The 17,311-nt window shown below is 40.3% G+C and overlaps 1 protein-coding gene across 2 annotated transcripts in view; it reads right to left on the bottom strand.

The window, feature by feature from the left end:
* The window catches only part of chdh (choline dehydrogenase), a 22,349-nt gene extending 5,318 nt beyond the window's left edge, over window positions 1–17,031 (bottom strand). Inside the window, exons 1-6 of one of the 2 annotated variants that reach the window (XM_082187390.1) lie at window positions 16,892–17,031; window positions 10,998–11,760; window positions 7,975–8,126; window positions 6,271–6,400; window positions 5,971–6,105; window positions 848–990 (exon numbers count right to left, since the gene is read on the bottom strand). In XM_082187390.1, the coding sequence (XP_082043516.1) occupies window positions 848–990; window positions 5,971–6,105; window positions 6,271–6,400; window positions 7,975–8,126; window positions 10,998–11,721 (1,284 nt within the window). In that variant the 5' untranslated portion in view covers window positions 11,722–11,760; window positions 16,892–17,031. Of the gene's footprint in view, window positions 1–847; window positions 991–5,970; window positions 6,106–6,270; window positions 6,401–7,974; window positions 8,127–10,997; window positions 11,778–16,891 lie in introns of those variants that run through there. The other variant, XM_082187391.1, reaches the window with a different exon arrangement.
* Window positions 17,032–17,311: the final 280 nt, after the last annotated feature.

Below are 17,311 nucleotides of genomic sequence, written 5' to 3'. Positions count from 1 at the left end.
GCGCATGCGTATCACTGTCGCATCAGTGAAAAATCTTCTGCGAGCAGCAGAAACACGGCGTCCCCTGGATATGTGCTGAATTACACCATGTAATGAACATAAACGTAGTTGTCTCTCTCTATGTTGTGCATAATAGCACCAAAAAAACAGACAAATTACAGCTATGCTCAGTCGAGTTGTATTCTCCATGCGTTTTCCGTGTGCGTTTGCGATGACGTAAGATCACTGCAAACACACCTGGGTTCGATACAACTAATTGAGTGTGAAACCAGACCAACGCTGCGGGGGGCGCCGGGAACTAGCGCACTCGGGTTCGGACCGCAGCAAACGAACCCAGTTGAAAAACGCCCTAAGACTAAATTAAAAAGTATCTGACAACATGAACACTATCACACATACAGTCAAACCTCACTGCAAGGGGATCAAGTTCATGTTACTGAGACTCATTATGATGATTTTACTCTCATCTTTGGCTTGTTTAGTCTGGGTTTAGAAGACCATTAATATTCAGTAATATTATTGATTTGATCAGATGAGCTGAATAACGACACTATAGTCTTCTGTAGAGCGGTCTTTAGGTTTGCATCACTGACTCTCCTGTTTATCACTGTGAAGCTGCTCTGAAAGCATCTGTAGAAATAAAGCTGGCTAAACTGGAAATCAACAGCATTGTGACTCACTAATAATCCTGTTGTTGATATGATTCATAACGCACTGCTACGGTTTCTGTACAGTGTGTTTCCCAGAATGTGAATGTTAGGTTACACCCGCTACTCAAAGACACAGGTGCTGAGTGAACACCCGTCTTTAGGCTTGAGTATCACAGACACAGGCGTATGAAACACACCTGGAAGGCCTCGATCTGGGAATTAACACGTCCGTGATCGATGACCTGAGACGGCAGGAAGTGGAACTGGATGTCAGGATGAGGAACGCCGGGACGACTGCGGATGAATCCGCCGCTCTCCAGATGAGCCGTCGCACCGTAACCTACAGCAAAACACACGCCTGTTACTGGAAGAGTTCAGACAAACGGGGAAAACCTCCTGATTGTTTACTCACTCCAAGGCCATCCCAGATGCACATGACTTTCTATCCTCAGTCCAAGAGAAATTCAGCAAATTCTAGGATTTTTCTCCATCTAATGCAAGTGAATGGTGCCCAAAGTGCCCAACCGTCGTGTGTACGCTCTCCACAGAGCTGGACCAGGGCGAGCGTTTCTAGATAAAAGCATGTAATCTCTGATGTTATTCTGATGGGTTTGCTAGAGCACACGTGCCCTATAAAGCTGCCTAACTATGGATTTTGGACCATCAAAAATGCTCTACGTCGAGCACCGTTCACTTTCATTAGACGGAGAAAAATACTGGAATGTTTTCCTCCAAAACCTTCATTTCTCTTCGGCTGAAGAAAGTCACGTATGGCCGTGGGGCAGATGTGTCATGTGTTCTAGCTCAAGCACACCTGGTGCTGCTAATGAAGCCCTTGATTAGTGAGAACACCTGTTCTGCAGATCTGAGCTGTACTGTATTCAGGGGGTCATTATGAGACTGCAGACGTCATTAAAAGTTGTATTTTCAGTCGAATTTGGGGAAACCACTTGAAACATTTGTTGAGTTATATCAATTACGTTTGTTTGATTTGTTCAAACAGCTGAAAGTCTGTACATTTTGCACACAAAAAACAAAACCTGTTATGCAATGGAGGTTGAATAATTGTGATTACAATTGTACGTTAAATAAACTAATAGTCATGTACACCGTGTGCTTATGTGCTGATGTTGTATTGTAACACATGTGCTGCTATTGAGGGTGGATCGGGTCAGGTTAGGACAGGTTTGGCGGGTTTAAGGGCGAGTCAACAGTGTAATTATAGATGCAATTACAGTAAAAACATGCATGTACATCAGTGGTGTGCTCCCTGTTGCCTACAACAATGATTTGTCAAGTTGATTGTGATTTACTGGACTAAAACTTTTATTTATTTTCTTATTATCTTTATTATTTATTTTCTTTATTATCTTATTTTCAAGTCTTTCTTTTGAGTGTTTGGTCTCATTGTTAATCATTTAAGTCACACTGAGGCACCAGGTTGAGATAAACACAATACGTGCATTAATTTAAATACATAGTAGTTAAAGCATGGGCGTAGGTTTAGGGGGGGACGCTAGGTACTAGTCCCAATCAATATTTTGAGATGACAAATTTGTCCCCACCAATATTTAGCAAGCTCCTTTGAACTGCTATTTGGATCTTTGCGCTGCTATTTGGATCGATTCCAACGGCCAAAACAACGACAGTACAAGAAACGGCGTAATTTGATTGGCGGCGGTGTATCTGACAGGCTACACGCGCGGGCCGCGACTACTTTTGTGCTTGCACTGGCAGCGAGCGGGTGGGGTGTGTGTGTGTGTGTGTGTGTGTGTGTGTGCGTGCGTGCGTGCGTGCGCGCGCGTCGACGACGCCGACGGTAAGTTACCAGGGCTGTCTCTCTGCCACATACAAAGGCCAGAGTAAAACATTTTAATATTCCGTTTTTTGCCACTTTTTGTACTTTGTAGATAGATCAGCTATGCCACCCAAGAAGAAGAAAGGGGACATACGAAGCTTTTTCATAAATCAGAGTGTAAGTAGGCAAAATAACTAGCCACACAAATAAACTAGCAGTAGTAGTGACTGACCAGGCTTTCAAATGCAGATTCTACTGTGGAAAATAGTATTGATTGGTGATAGTATGTGTTACCATGTTGTTACAGTTAAACCTAGCAGCAGCAATCTTTCAACTAAGGTTAAGAGTATTGATTAGGCTGTTCACACTGATAGACTCATAGAAGTCACGCTATCATGATAGAATGCTACGTTAGCAAGTCACTGAATGTTAATTAGCTGACCTTAACTTAGAATCTTGCAGTCAACATAAACAGTGGATCTGAGACATTTTTCGTTTCTACATTCTATTTATGTAATGTATTTGTCAGTGAGTGTAGCCTAAGAATTTAATATTTAAGAATAGAATATATCAATAGAATTTGATATAGAATAGTAGATACAATTTTAGTATTAATGGAATACTGTAATCATGGATAATAATAATAGATAATAATAATGGATTTGTTGTGTTGAATGCATACTATGATACGTGTGTATTTTATTCATTTGTTCATTATTTAATTACGTATAGAAAACTCATTCCAGGGGAGGGGGAGGGGGATGTCCCCACCAAAGCTGAGGCCAAACCTACGCCCTTGAGTTAAAGACACCTAATATAAAGTGACCCATTCATAAAAGCTTTTAGAACTAAACACTATTGAAGCTCAGTAACGAGAAGATTGTATTATGGTAATAAAAATGTCTCTTTTGTTAGTGTTGTGTGTAACTCATTACAAGTACCTTGAGTTATGTAATCAGATTACTTTTTCAAGTAACTAGTAATGTAACGCATTACTTTTAAATGTACAACAAAATATCTGAGTTACTTTTTCAAATAAGCAATGCAAGTTACTTTGTTTTCACATTTATTGACTGACAGCTCTCCTGTCCACATGTTGAGACAAATCGAAGTGTGTGTGTGTGTGTGTGTGTGTGTGTGTGTGTGTGTGTGTGTGTGTGTGTGTGTGTGTGTGTGTGTGTGTGTGTGTGTGTGTGTGTGGACATGTTTTTCTACCCCGGTGGGGACTTAAACCTGAATGCACACAGACTCATGGGGACTCGTGTCACCGTGGGGACCTAAATTGAGGTCCCCATGGGTACAAAAGCTTATCAATCTTACAGAATTAGTTTTTTTGAAAATGTAAAAATGCAGAATGTCTCCTGTGATGGGTAGGTTTAGGGATAGGGGCAGTGTAAGGGGATAGAATATACAGTTTGTACAGTATAAAAAACATTATGTCTATGGAGAGTCCTCACAAAGATAGTGCACCAGACTGTGTGTGTGTGTGTGTGTGTGTGTGTGTGTGTGTGTGTGTGTGTGTGTGTGAACCTGATGGTTATTGTAGTTCTAGACCAGAGGTTCCCAAACTTTTCCATGACAAGGCCCCCCAAATACTACTAGGTTCTGGCCAAGGCCCCCCTTTTGCAGGATGTGTTATTGAACCCATCGACAATACTGCGGCAAATGTAGAAATAAATAAATAAAACATCTAGGTGAACATCAGATTATGTGATGGTGTTTGATCCCAGCCAATCAGAAAGATTATAGAGATGAACCGATTACAATTTTCAAGACCGATTCCGATTTGTCATTGAGTTTGAGCTGCCGATACAGATTTTAGCCGATTCTGATTTCATTTTTTCTAACCACTTTACAGCACACACAAATATTTATTTTCTATAAATATATTTTTTTTATAAAACACCACTTTTACCCAAACTGATTAATAAAAACAAGTTTAAATGGGTACATTTTCTATAAATATTTTTGAGTCTTCATTTTCTTTTCTGACATAGCCTACTCCAGTTCTTGTTAAAACACACTATAGCCTACATGCAAATTATGCGCATTTTTGGTACTTTTTGTGTGAAATCATATTTATTTTGTCCATCAAAAGTGTGCTTTCGCTTTAATTGAGCATGAGCAGCGCAGCAAAAATAGACTCGGCGCCGAAACCCTCCGCTTCACTACTGCTCACGGCACGCGACGCTCCTGCTTGACGCTCACGCGCTGCTCCTGCTCGCGGTGTGAATGCACTCACTGAACATGCACGGTGAAAAAAAATTCGCGCTGCCCGCGCGCCGCTCGCGGCCTGAAACGGACGTAATTCACAAGGTTTCCTACATGTGCGTTCTGTGTGCACGTGTGATGCTGATGTTACGCGATGTTAATCATGCGGCGCCCGAGTGCATTTGAATCGGCATATGTCAGACTGAAAATCGCCCGAAAATCGAGATGGTCCTCACTGCAGAACATGAAATCCACGATCTAGATCCAACTCCTCCCACCTTACATATACCTAAACCTACCCATATCCACCCCCTGATCCCTAAACCTACCCCTAAACCTACCCATCTCCACCCCTTAATCCCTAAACCCACCCCTAAACCTACCAATCTCCACCCCTTAATCCCTAAACCCACCCCTAAACCTACCAATCTCCACCCCTTAATCCCTAAACCCACCCCTAAACCTACCAATCTCCACCCCTTTATCTGGATCCAACTCCGCCCCCCGGATCTCGTGTTCTGCATTGAGGTGCTACTGCGAAAATCGGCCAATTCTGGTCACCAGCCGATCAATCAGTTCATCTCTAAAAGATTAGCATTAAAAGTATAAAGTTCAGATAGGCTATGCAACAAATTATTATAATGTTATTTCATAACAATACTCATATTAACACTTTTTTTTTGTGACTTTTTTTACTTTTTTTTCCCGCTTTTTTTTTTCAACTTGCTGCGGCCCCCAGTTTGAAAACCCCTGTTCTAGACTACATGTGAGCATTTCCTCATCTCACTTAAACAAAAAAAGATTCAATATTCCTCAAAATGAATAAAATCAGTGAAATGCAGAATCTGAATACTATCCAAATCTCCAATAACTAAATATGTTAAGTAAAACATTCGTTTTTATGCATTTAATCTCACTTTATTGACCAATGTTCTTGCTTCTGACCTTTGATGATTCAGTGAAACCATTAGCAAAAATGACTACAGATTTTTTTGTTTTTATTGGTAAAGTAAGTGTTAAACTTCTTTCAGCCTGAGACTTATTTCACTTTTGGTGTGAAAGGGTCTTTACATTTGCCCAAAAATATAACTTTTTTGTTATAAAAAAAATAATCCCGGCCCAGGCGGAAAAAAAGTAATGCAAAAGTAACATAATACATAACTTTTTCTGAAAAAGTAACTAAGTAACGCAAAATAACGCGTTACTTAGTTACTTTTTAAGGGAGTAACGCAATATCGTAATGCATTACTTTTGCAAGTAACTTTCCCCAACACTTGATATGACACACAAATATGGGACGTTCAGATATACCTGTGAATTTGAGCAGCCACTCCAGGCCGATCTTCAGCATGTGCAGGGGCTTCTGGGCTTTGTAGAGAGTGATGGGTTGAGTACAGTGATGCTGCACGTACAGCTCCAGATGGTCCTGGAGATTACAGCCCACACCTGCACACACACCACAAGACCATACACTCATCTGAAATCCCAACATCAGCACAGGTCATGGCCAGAAACCCCCGTCAAAGCCAGCATGGACTCACATTTGGAGCAATAAGTGTGATCTGTGGAGAGGGGAGATCTTGGAGGACATAAAGGAGGAAATGAGGTCACCTGGGAGATGCTGTGTCACCGGAATATCGTGTTTGCGAAGCTCATCTGCGTTTCCCACTCCAGACAGCAGGAGGAGCTGTGGAGAGTTGATGGCTCCGCCGCTGAGAATGACCTCCTTATCAGCAAACACCTGAAGCAAACATGAGAAACGCTCACGCCTCAACCATAGACTGTAGAAAAGTATGTGCGTAGTGTCCGTAAGTCACCCGTAGTGTTTCTGAAGAGCGTTTCTGAAGCCCTAAGTGGGCGGAGCCGGCCGTCGCCATCTTGGCCGCGCGTCACTCCCGGATAAACGAAAATGTGCAGCGAGGCGGATTAGCTGAGGTGACGTGACGCTAACAGACAGCAGACAAACGGCTAGCAGTGACATCAGCGCAGGCCACCTGTCACTCAAGTGCCCACGCCCTTAATTATGCAGAACTTCAACGCTTAATATAATTTAAACGGAGTTATGAAATAATTCACCCCCCTCACAGTTTTCATGAAGGGCAAAATTAGCTATAGACCAAAACCACTTTTACACCAGGCTGTAAACATGTTTTCTTCTGCTGTAAAGTTGGGCATTTTAACATGAGGATTTATGGGATTGACTCTCTTCTGCAGCCGGCCTCTAGTGGCCAGTCCATGAACTGCAGTTTAACTCACTTCAGTGTTGGACTCAAGAGAGAGACAGGAAGGTTGTCGCTCACGCCTCAACAAACCACTCACTTCTTCATATATAACATCAGAGGAAATGAGCGAGAGTGAAAGAGTGACGACTGAAGATAAGCAACAGGAAGAGGAACATTATACCGCTTATCAGCAGTCTGTCATTTCCAGAGCGGATGGGAAAAAAGACCCAAAACCGCAGCTGTGACTTATGTAGGTCGATCAGATTAATCAGCTCAAGATTAGAGAACCTGCTGACCTTTCTCTAAGTCACCAGATGAGTCTGATTCTGCAGGTGCTGAGGAGAATGCTGCGTTCACAGCCAGAACACCAGTGCTGGACAGTAACAAAGTAGTTTTTCAAATATCTATTCTTTATCTGAGTGTTTTTCTCTTGGGAAACTTTTACTTTTATATCACTACATCACAAAGCATAATATCGTACTTTTTACTTGCTCCTCATTATTTTGAACTGAAGAAATCGTCACCCGATTCCCAACCCTAACCCTAACCCTAACCCTAACACGACAGCGATGTCTGATTCACGCATGAGTCGATTCTTTCCAATGAACCTGTTGAAGTGGTTCACAAACTGCCCTGAACGAGTCATTGACGAATCGATTGCAGCTGCTCTGGAGTCAGCGATGATCCGGGATACTGTCGGATCTTAAATGGGGTGAAAAGTAAGTTATCAATGCCAAATATTAGCATTGATTATAGTAAAAGAAAATCTAAAATAATTAGATCAGTTATTTGTGAACTAAATCTGCTGTAAAATTTTATAAGAAGTATAAAGTTTTGGTTAAGAATAAAACGTTTAATTATTTGCAGACATCTGCACTAATTGTTCTTATAACTGCTGATAATGAAAGTTAATTATGATAATTAAAAATGATCTTGAATCAGAATAACTCCTTAAGAGTTAAGAATCGATACGGGTTCGTAAAATGAGAATTTTTACCCAGCTCTACTAAGCGACACACAGACTGAAGCCAGCCAGGAGTAAAGTATGTCCTAAACATCAGTGCAGTGTGAATAGATCATGTGACGTGTTTACCTGTTTGGTGTGTCCGTTCTGCTGGTACTCGACCCCTCGCGCGCGGGTCCCGTCGAACAGGACTCGGGTCGCCATGCAGTGCACTTCTGTGCTGAGGTTGGGTCTGGCCAGCGCGGGCCGGAGATAAGCGCTAGCTGTGCTCCATCGCTTACCTGTGCCAGAAGACAGAGAAGGTTCAGGAGACTCTAGCACAGAATCAATAACAATACATTTCATTTATAATGTGCTTTTCTAAAACCCAAAGCGCTACAGACAGCAAAAGCAAATAATATACAGAAGGACAAGAGTAATACAAAAATAATCATTACAGTAAAATACTAATCAGGACAGTCTATATAAGCAATTTTAGAAAGATGAGTTAACAACTTCTTTAATGTGGGAGCATCTCTAGCAATAAGAGGAAGTGCATTCCTAACCTGTGTGCAGCGACAGAGAAAGCTCTCTCCCCCATAGGGAGGCTGAAGAGTCAGTAGACCGAAGGGAACGGGAAGGCACGTACAGGCTGACTGAGTCACAGATATAAGAAGGGGCTATTACGTGCATAGCTTTGTATGTTAGTGTGAGAGATTTAAAAGCAATACGGGACTGAACAGGAAGCCAATGCAAGCTATCAAGCACGCCTGTAATGTGCTGACGTGGTGAAGTGTATGTAAGCACTCGTGCTGCTGAATTCTGGATGTACAGCAGCTGTTTGATAGATTTAGCAGGTAAACCAACAAACAGTGCATTACAATAATCAATCCTGGAAGTAACAGATGCACGAATAAGCCTTTCAGCGTCAGGTAGAGTAAGATAGGGCCTAATTCTTGCAGTGTTTCTGAGATGATGGAATGCAGATTTTGTAATGCTCTTAATATGTGAGTCTAGTGTTAGGGTGAGCGTCAAAGATCACACCAAGGTTACGAGCATGAGAAGATGTGAAATATAACACTATCATCCATAATCACATTAAAACGTCTCCCTTTGTGAGTAGCCGCAGGTGTGCCAATTAGTAGAATCTCTGTTTTGCAAGAACTCAATTTTTAAAAAATATGTTGCATCCACGTTTTTATTTCCTGCACACACTCTTATTAGAGTTTTAGAGGTGACAGTAGGAGCAGATTTGGAGCTGATGTAAATTTGAGTATCATCAGCATTAAGGTGATACCCCCAAAACCATATTTCCTAATTATTTGACGCCGGCGATATGTTATGCCCTAAATTAATGCATGATTAACTAACTGTATTTTTCTATGTACATTTCTGAAATGCACTTTCTGTAAAGCTGCTTTGAGACAATATGTATTGTGAAAAGCGCTATACAAATAAATTTGAATTGAATTGAATTGAATATAAACACTAAACAATATGGGACCCAGGACAGATCCCTGAGGAACACCATGGCGGACTTGTCCAATTTCAGATTTGTTGTTTCCCCAAGACAACAAACTGGAACGATCAGTGAGATAAGATTTGAACCAGTTAAGCACAGTGCCAGTGATAGCAAGCCAGCTCTCCAGCCTATTTAGCAGGATAGAACGGCACAGTGTGTCAAAAGCTGCACTGAGATCTAACAAGACCAAGACGGTAGAGGCTCCAGAGTCAGCTGAGATAAGCTGGTCATTCATAACACGAACCAAGGCTGTCTCTGTACTGCGTCCCTTTCTAAACCCAGACTGAAAACCCCGTCTGGTCGACGCTACAGAGCACCGAGCACAAAAACAACCAGACACAGGAAAAGTTTCTTTCCCCAGGCCATCTACCTCATGAACACTTAAATGTTCCCCTACTGTGGAACAAACATGTGCAATACTTCCCTCAGACATTTCATTATAGCACCTTATAACTTTATATATATTTATAATTTATAATCTTTTATTTCTATTTTATTTTTATTTTTTTCTATTTTTTATTTATACTTATGTTACTTGTCACTTGTCTTGTCACTTTATATTGTATGTGTACTGGAAGCTACTGTCACCAAGACAAATTCCTCGTATGCGCAAGCATACTTGGCAATAAAGCTCTTTCTGATTCTGATTCTGAAAAGGTTCGAAAAGCTTGTTGGATGACAAGTGTGAGTGGAGTTGTGCCACAACAAGAAAGGGCAGATTTGAGATAGGCCTATAATTTGATCGGTCTGACTTATCACATCCAGGCTTTTTAAGGACTGGTGTATTCTTGACATTTCTAAAACTGATGACCCTTTTTTGAGCATTTCTTAAAGATGGAACATTTAAATTAAAAGTGAGAAGCTTATGATCACTAATACACAAGTCACTGCTGTCTAGCTGGTCAATGTCCACCCCGACAGAACACACTAGATCGAGTGTATGACCTTTATTATGAGTGGGAAATTTGACATGCTGAGTCATGTTAACACAGTCTAATGCCTCCATGAATTCAACAGTTAGATTACTATTAAAGTTATCCACATGGATATTAGCGTCTATAGTGAGAATCACTGATGGACAGACAGAGCTAACAGACGCAAGTAGTTCTGTGAGTTCATTGAAAAACAAAGAATTAGGTTTTGGAGGTCGATAGATGAGTACAATAAGAACAGGAGGAGTACCGTTCATTTTGAAGGCAACATGTGCAGCGCAAGTCCGTCATATCGGCTACATAAAATTATAAGGAGAACGTTAAAATTGTGTGCTTGGGACGAGGCTTTTTTGTAATCAGACTCTCAAAAATTATATAAAAATTTGGATTTAGATTTATCTGCCAATATATCAGTTACCGACTTTCAAATATAAAGAATTATCGGTTATCGGTATCGGCCAAAATGTTCATATCGGTGCATCTCTAATATAAAGCAATCGTGTCTGTTTAGAAGACTTGGATTAAACAGCTCGATTCATTTGGATTTATTGACGTTTTGAACAAACTTTCAATGGAGGGACAGAAATCGCTCAGATTTCATTACATTTTTTTTGATGATGAGCTAGAGTCTTTGTTTTGGAAGGTTTGGAATGATGTGAGGGTGAGTAAATGGTTTTTTTTTTTTTGGGTGATCTAATTCCCAAGGCCCTGACGTTTACCTCTGTGTACGGTCATGTCCATCCAGCCCACTCCCTCCTGCTGAAACCCGTTCATGTCCTCGGTGAAGGGGTATCCGGCCTGCTGGCCCGCTGAGATGAAGGCGTGGTGTAGAGGGTGGTCAGTCTTCCCTCGGGTCACGTGCAGTGGGCCGTCTCCTCCCCGGTACCGGCCCGGCCCGAGCTCGTGAGTCTGAGCTTTACGGAAGTACGGCAGACAGTGGTCGTAGTCCCAGCCCTCGGCTCCCTCGCTCTGCCAGCGGTTGTAGTCCTCGGCGTGGCCCCGGATGTACACCATGGCGTTGAGCGAGGACGACCCGCCCCAAACCCGACCCCGGGGCCAGTACATCACCCTGTCCTCCATGTGTGCCTGAGGTAACGTGTGGTAAAACCAGTTGTACCTGTCGTCGCAGAGGTTATAGGTCAGGGCGGCGGGCATGTGGATCTTCCAGGACAGGCGAGTGCTTCCCAGATGCTTGTCTTTGGGTCCGGCTTCCAGAAGCAGCACCGACTCCGACGGGTTCTCCGACAGACGGTTGGCCAGAACACAGCCTGCAGATCCGGCTCCGACGATCACATAACTGTAAGACTCGGTGCTCTTCCTCACTGTCGTACTGCCGGACCTGTGCTGATGGACAAGGGTTTGTTTCAGAGCCGCACATGTGTGTGAGACTGCGACGCTCCTGCGAAGAGACGAGAGCCTCGTAGACGATGAGAAACACCACATACTGACGGAGATCGCAGATCACTGATGCTCATCTGAGGGCTTGAAGAAAGGCAGAGAACACTGGGTTAGACACACACAAGGGGATACAGTCGCTGTTGGGTTCCCACACTTTCCTTTCGTCATATATATATATATTTATTTATTTATTTATTACCGGATAAGGATTTATTAAAAAAACATATATCAACTCAACTTTATTTCTAGAGCACTTTCAAAAACCACAATGGGTACTAAAGTGCTGTACATGAGAATAACAAAATAAACCAATACATACTGTACATCCAAAAACACATACAAATTATTTACAATACATTATTAAAAGCTAAGGAAAATAAACAAGTTTTTAACACCCTCTGAAATGACCCTAGAGTAGGAGCTCTATCACCTCTACATCACAGCTGACCACTGGAGCAAAGAGATCATAAAGGCTGATGTAAACTAGTTAAATTAGAGATATAATCTGGTGCTAAAGCCATGGAGAGATTTGAAAAAACACATCATTTTAGACAGAGTCAGAAAGATTGTTTTTACACGCTTCTTTTGTGCAAAAAATGTTATTAACATTATAAGTGAACCTCAAGGAACTTATTAAAATGATTGTAAAAATCCATGTCAAGACCCCTTTAAACTACGCTCAAAATAGGAGATGCATGACTACTGATTTCTTATGATTTCTCTAAGTTACTCAGCAGAACTGTCACTTTCTGTCCACAAAATATGTCATCGCTGTTTACAATCACACAACCCGTCTATTACTATTGATTTGTCCTTATAACCGATTGCTCCAAAAGCTACCATCAGTAAACCGATATAATGGCAGATGTAATTATATCACTCCACTTGTCTATGTTCGTCAGAGGTGGGTTGTTATTAAAGGCCCCCTGTATTCAATCATTTCATCCCTTAAAATTAATCTTTGATCATCCAAATTACATATTTCAAAAAAAATTTTCTTCCTGCCTTAAAATATCTTGAATGCAACTTTACACCCTTGCTTCATTTAGTATGCGTGGTTCGATGAATATGCAAATGAGCCCCGCCTCCAGCTCAGAGATCCACTGGTTGACGATCACACGTTGATCTGATTGGTTACAAGGTAGTTTGTGACGTCAGAAACACCAGCGATTTCAAAGCGTGTTTTTGAGACTGTCTTTGGTTCTCAGCAAATACTCAGCAATGGTGTCGACTTATGAATTTACACATGGTTTGTCTTAAAGCACATTAAAAACACCATATAGACACAAACTACATTAAACGCTGGACTTTCACCACAGCGGGACTTTAATCACTCTTTCTGCAGGTTACATTGTTATGGCAGATGGTGTCTATATAGGCCAACGCTGACATTCACCAAATTCAATCAGTGAAAACAAGTTCCGATAGAGATATTCGACAAAACACCACAAAGTGTCTGTTGCTGTCTGACAGTGCGGTGGCAACTGGATCATTCATTCAACCATTTAGTTCAGAAATATTGGGTCTCCTTCACTAAGCATGCGTACGCAAATGTGCATACGAATGATTTTAAGAACAAATCACGATTCACCAAAATGTTCATAATAAAATTAATTCTAAATTTACGAAAAAATATAGTGCTGGATATATATAAATATATATACTGGAGAGAATGGCACACTTAGCATTCCTCGAGGATCGGCCGACAGCGAGTTTGACGAGCGTGACGTACGTTAGGCTTTATGAGAGCAAGAGCGGAAAGCCCTTATATGGAGATGTTTGAGCGTTTTTTATGCAAATGACTAACCTTGTCCACGTGGCCGCTCATTTACAAATTACAACACTCCACATTCACTAACATCAGAGTGAGGTTAACAACAAATTCTGTGCTTACGAATTATAGTTCGCACAAATACACGCAATTATTAATGAATGAAACCCATTGTTTCTAAAATGTCAGTTTCTTAATATTAACTCCATTGACATATAACACTCACACAGTTATGGAAGTAGAATAATGTCAAATGTTTTTGAAATAAAAAGCCTGTTGAATTGCACTACTTGAAAAAAAATAGGCATTGCATTAACCATGCTTGCATTTTAATGCATTGTATTTTTAGTGCTTACATTTTTATGGGCTGAAATTCAACATGGTTGAATATTTAAGCTGTGAATATTTCAATTAAAAACATTTCAAACACCTTTTCATTATTAAAAATTCAATAATCCATATTCACCTTTCATATTTCACTTCCAAAATATTCAAACTGTTTAAAAATACAACCAATAATATTCAACAGGCAATTTTCGGTCCATTTTATTTCGCTTTGCAAATTCGCTTCCACAAATTCAGTGGTTCAAATTCGACAGTAAATTCAACATTGACGTCCAGGAACTGCAGGAAAATCAGTAGATTGCCGAGCATACTCTCCATCTGCTGTTAGTCTACCTCACCATCAGATGGTGCAAAAGCGCGTGTTGAAGACCAGCAACATTTAGAGCAAGCCATTCATTCATAAAACTCATTTACAGCAATGTAAGTGTATTTGTGATTATTATGACGGCTGTTATATGTTAAATTCAGTGTCTTCACGGTTACTTTTCCTGTGTAGCCTACATGCATCTTTCTCTACCGTGAACGAGATTATAATGTTATTCCCCGATGCGGATATACAGATCCAATGTTACATTTTTGAGGTTGACATTTCTCTCTTGGTTGTTTAGTTGCCTTAACTTTATATTGTGGCAATGTGCTGCATGCAGGCTATTAGGGTTTCCCTCAATACTTAAGGATTACCCTGCTGGACATATACAACGCTTAACGTAGCTTAATGGACTACAGTGATGTAAAAGACCAAACTCGCAGGCAAGCAGATGGACTCAGAATAACGCGCAAAGCTTAATGCTGAGCGTTTCCCAGTGATAGACTGGCATACAGATGGCTTGATGTTGGACATTCGCACATTTAGGGACCGTCTCTAAAGTGTACGACTTTGGTATACACGTTTCTAACTCCGATAGCATTTGAATAGAACGACTTACAGTCATACAACCAACTGTAAAGTGTTAATTTAGTGTCAGGCATAATGCACACCCTTTGGTTTTTGATATTTATTCAAATAAATTTAAGTTTGCTATTGAAGTTAGAAACGTGTATGCCAATGTTGTATGCAACTTTAGAGACGGTCCCTAAATGTGCTAATGTCCAATATCAAGCCAATTTTACATTTAGTCATTTAGCAGACGCTTTTATCCAAAGCGATTTACAGTTAAACTAACAATAGGAGGACAATATGCAAGTGCTGTGACAGTTTAAGCTAATGCAATACACGTATGCATACTAATATATATATATATATATATATATATATATATATATATATATATATATATATATATATATATATATGTATGTGTTGATTTTATGCCAGTATATCACGAACGCTCAGCATGAAACTTTGCGCGTTAAGTTCATATTCTGAGTCCATCTTCTTGCCTGTAGCCTATATAATAGCCTACAGCCTACTTCCCTAATAAGGTGCAAGATTGGTCTTTCATATCACTATCAACGGAAGGGAAATCCTTGAGTATGAGGTATTGAGGGAAACCGATTATAATCCTGTTCATGGTAGAGAAAGCTGATGACATGTAGAATACACAGGGAAAGTAACAATGAAGTTATTGAATGAAACATAAACACAGCTTTTGTGTGTTTATCATCTTTTACGCATATACTGACACAGATAATCATTTTCATTTTATGAATGAATGTCTTCGTCAGCAACAAGCGCTTTTGCACCCCCTGCTGGTGAGGTCGACTAACAGCAGATGGAGCGTATGCTCGGCAATCTACTGCTTTTCCTGCAGTTCCTGGACGTCAATGTTGAATTTACTGTCGAATTTGAACCACTGAATTTGTGGAAGCGAATTTGCAAAGCGAAATAAAATGGACGGAAAATTGCCTGTTGAATATTATTGGTTGTATTTTTAAACAGTTTGAATATTTTGGAAGTGAAATATGAAAGGTGAATATGGATTATTGAATTTTTAATAATGAAAAGGTGTTTGAAATGTTTTTAATTGAAATATTCACAGCTTAAATATTCAACCATGTTGAATTTCAGCCCATAAAAATGTAAGCACTAAAAATACAATGCATTAAAATGCAAGCATGGTTAATGCAATGCCTATTTTGTTTCAAGTAGTGCAATTCAACAGGCTTTTTATTTAAAAAACATTTGACATTATTTTACTTCCATACCACAGTCGTGTTGTTGTTCTGGATATCAGTGCATTTACTTACGATCCAATCACAGCGTGCAAACATTCAGGACAGCATTGTGGGATTGTGATTATGAAACACATAGTTGTGGTTTCTGCTTTGCCAATGCAATGTTCAACACATCACTGCACAGTGTTTATGTTTAGATGATATACATTCAAAACAGCAGCAGCCCTTTTATATATTGGATATAATATAGTGATTATTACAATAAGGATCAATAATAGTTCATTTAGGCAAGGCTAACGCACGCAAACTCTTAGTATTTGAATGAGAACCGCAACACTAGAACTGAAGAATGTCGACGGTTAATGATTTATTCTGAAAGGTTTAATGTGAGAGAGAGTAATGTGACTGTTCTGGCCTGATGGTGTTGAGGACCAGTCAAACAAGATACAGTTTCACCCTAAAAAACCTTTTAAAACTAGACTACGACTGCACCAAATAATCTAGAGTTCTCTAAATTAAATTTCACAAGTTCACAAACAAATTTCCATGAGATATTGTAATGTTCATCAGAAGAACACTGTTACTCGCCGGCCTACAAACAATCAAACAACCAACAATCCCAGCGTTTGTTCTGTGTGTTACACTCGATCCTTCAGGACTTGATGAGATTCCAACAGCGATCCTGTCCAAACTCCTGTAGGATTGTTTGACTTGTTGAAATCTGTCATCAATGATTCACAAGACAAGTCCAGGCATTCACTCACTCTAAATAGTTTTTATTGATAAATGTTCTGCTTTTTGTCGATGGTTTTGAGTTGTTTAGTGAGAGATTCCACGCGTGAGTGTGAAAACATTAGTTTAATAGGCGTTGATTCGCAACTTTCCCTTTAAAACATCAGACTTTGAGTTGATAATCCAGCGAGGCATGCACAGTTAGAAACATGAAGTTACAAGTAACTAGACAAAAAAAACAAAACAGCTTACCGTGCAGTCAGTGCTCGCTCCACCGACACACACACACACACACACACACACACACAGCTGACCTGAGGCGAAGTGAAGGACTCCGACTGAAGCCCCGCCCACTCACTGTCACCGCTCGCGCGGTGGGCGGAGTCTGCGCGTGGTGGGCGTGGCGTGTAGCCCCTCCCACACTCGGTTGTCCTCCTCCTCAGTGTGTTCATCCATCAACTCATGTATTTTCGAACAGAAATAAGCTGGTCTGGATGATTGTTTAATTTGTTTTACTCACTGTTGTCCAAGAATTACAGTCTTATAATACGAAAATGAAAAGTGTATAATTTACTGCAGCAAAGCTATTTTAAAAAATAATAATATTTAAAAAAACTAAGTATAAATATGAACTAAATTTGTGTTTATGTCATAAAATCTGACAAATGTCTT

This window comes from Leuciscus leuciscus (genome assembly GCF_965113295.1).
Source record: "Leuciscus leuciscus genome assembly, chromosome: 13".
In the NCBI taxonomy this organism is placed as follows: Eukaryota; Metazoa; Chordata; class Actinopteri; order Cypriniformes; family Leuciscidae; genus Leuciscus; species Leuciscus leuciscus.
The sequence above is the reverse complement of the archived record's forward strand: the minus strand, read 5'-3'. Positions and strand labels throughout refer to the sequence as shown.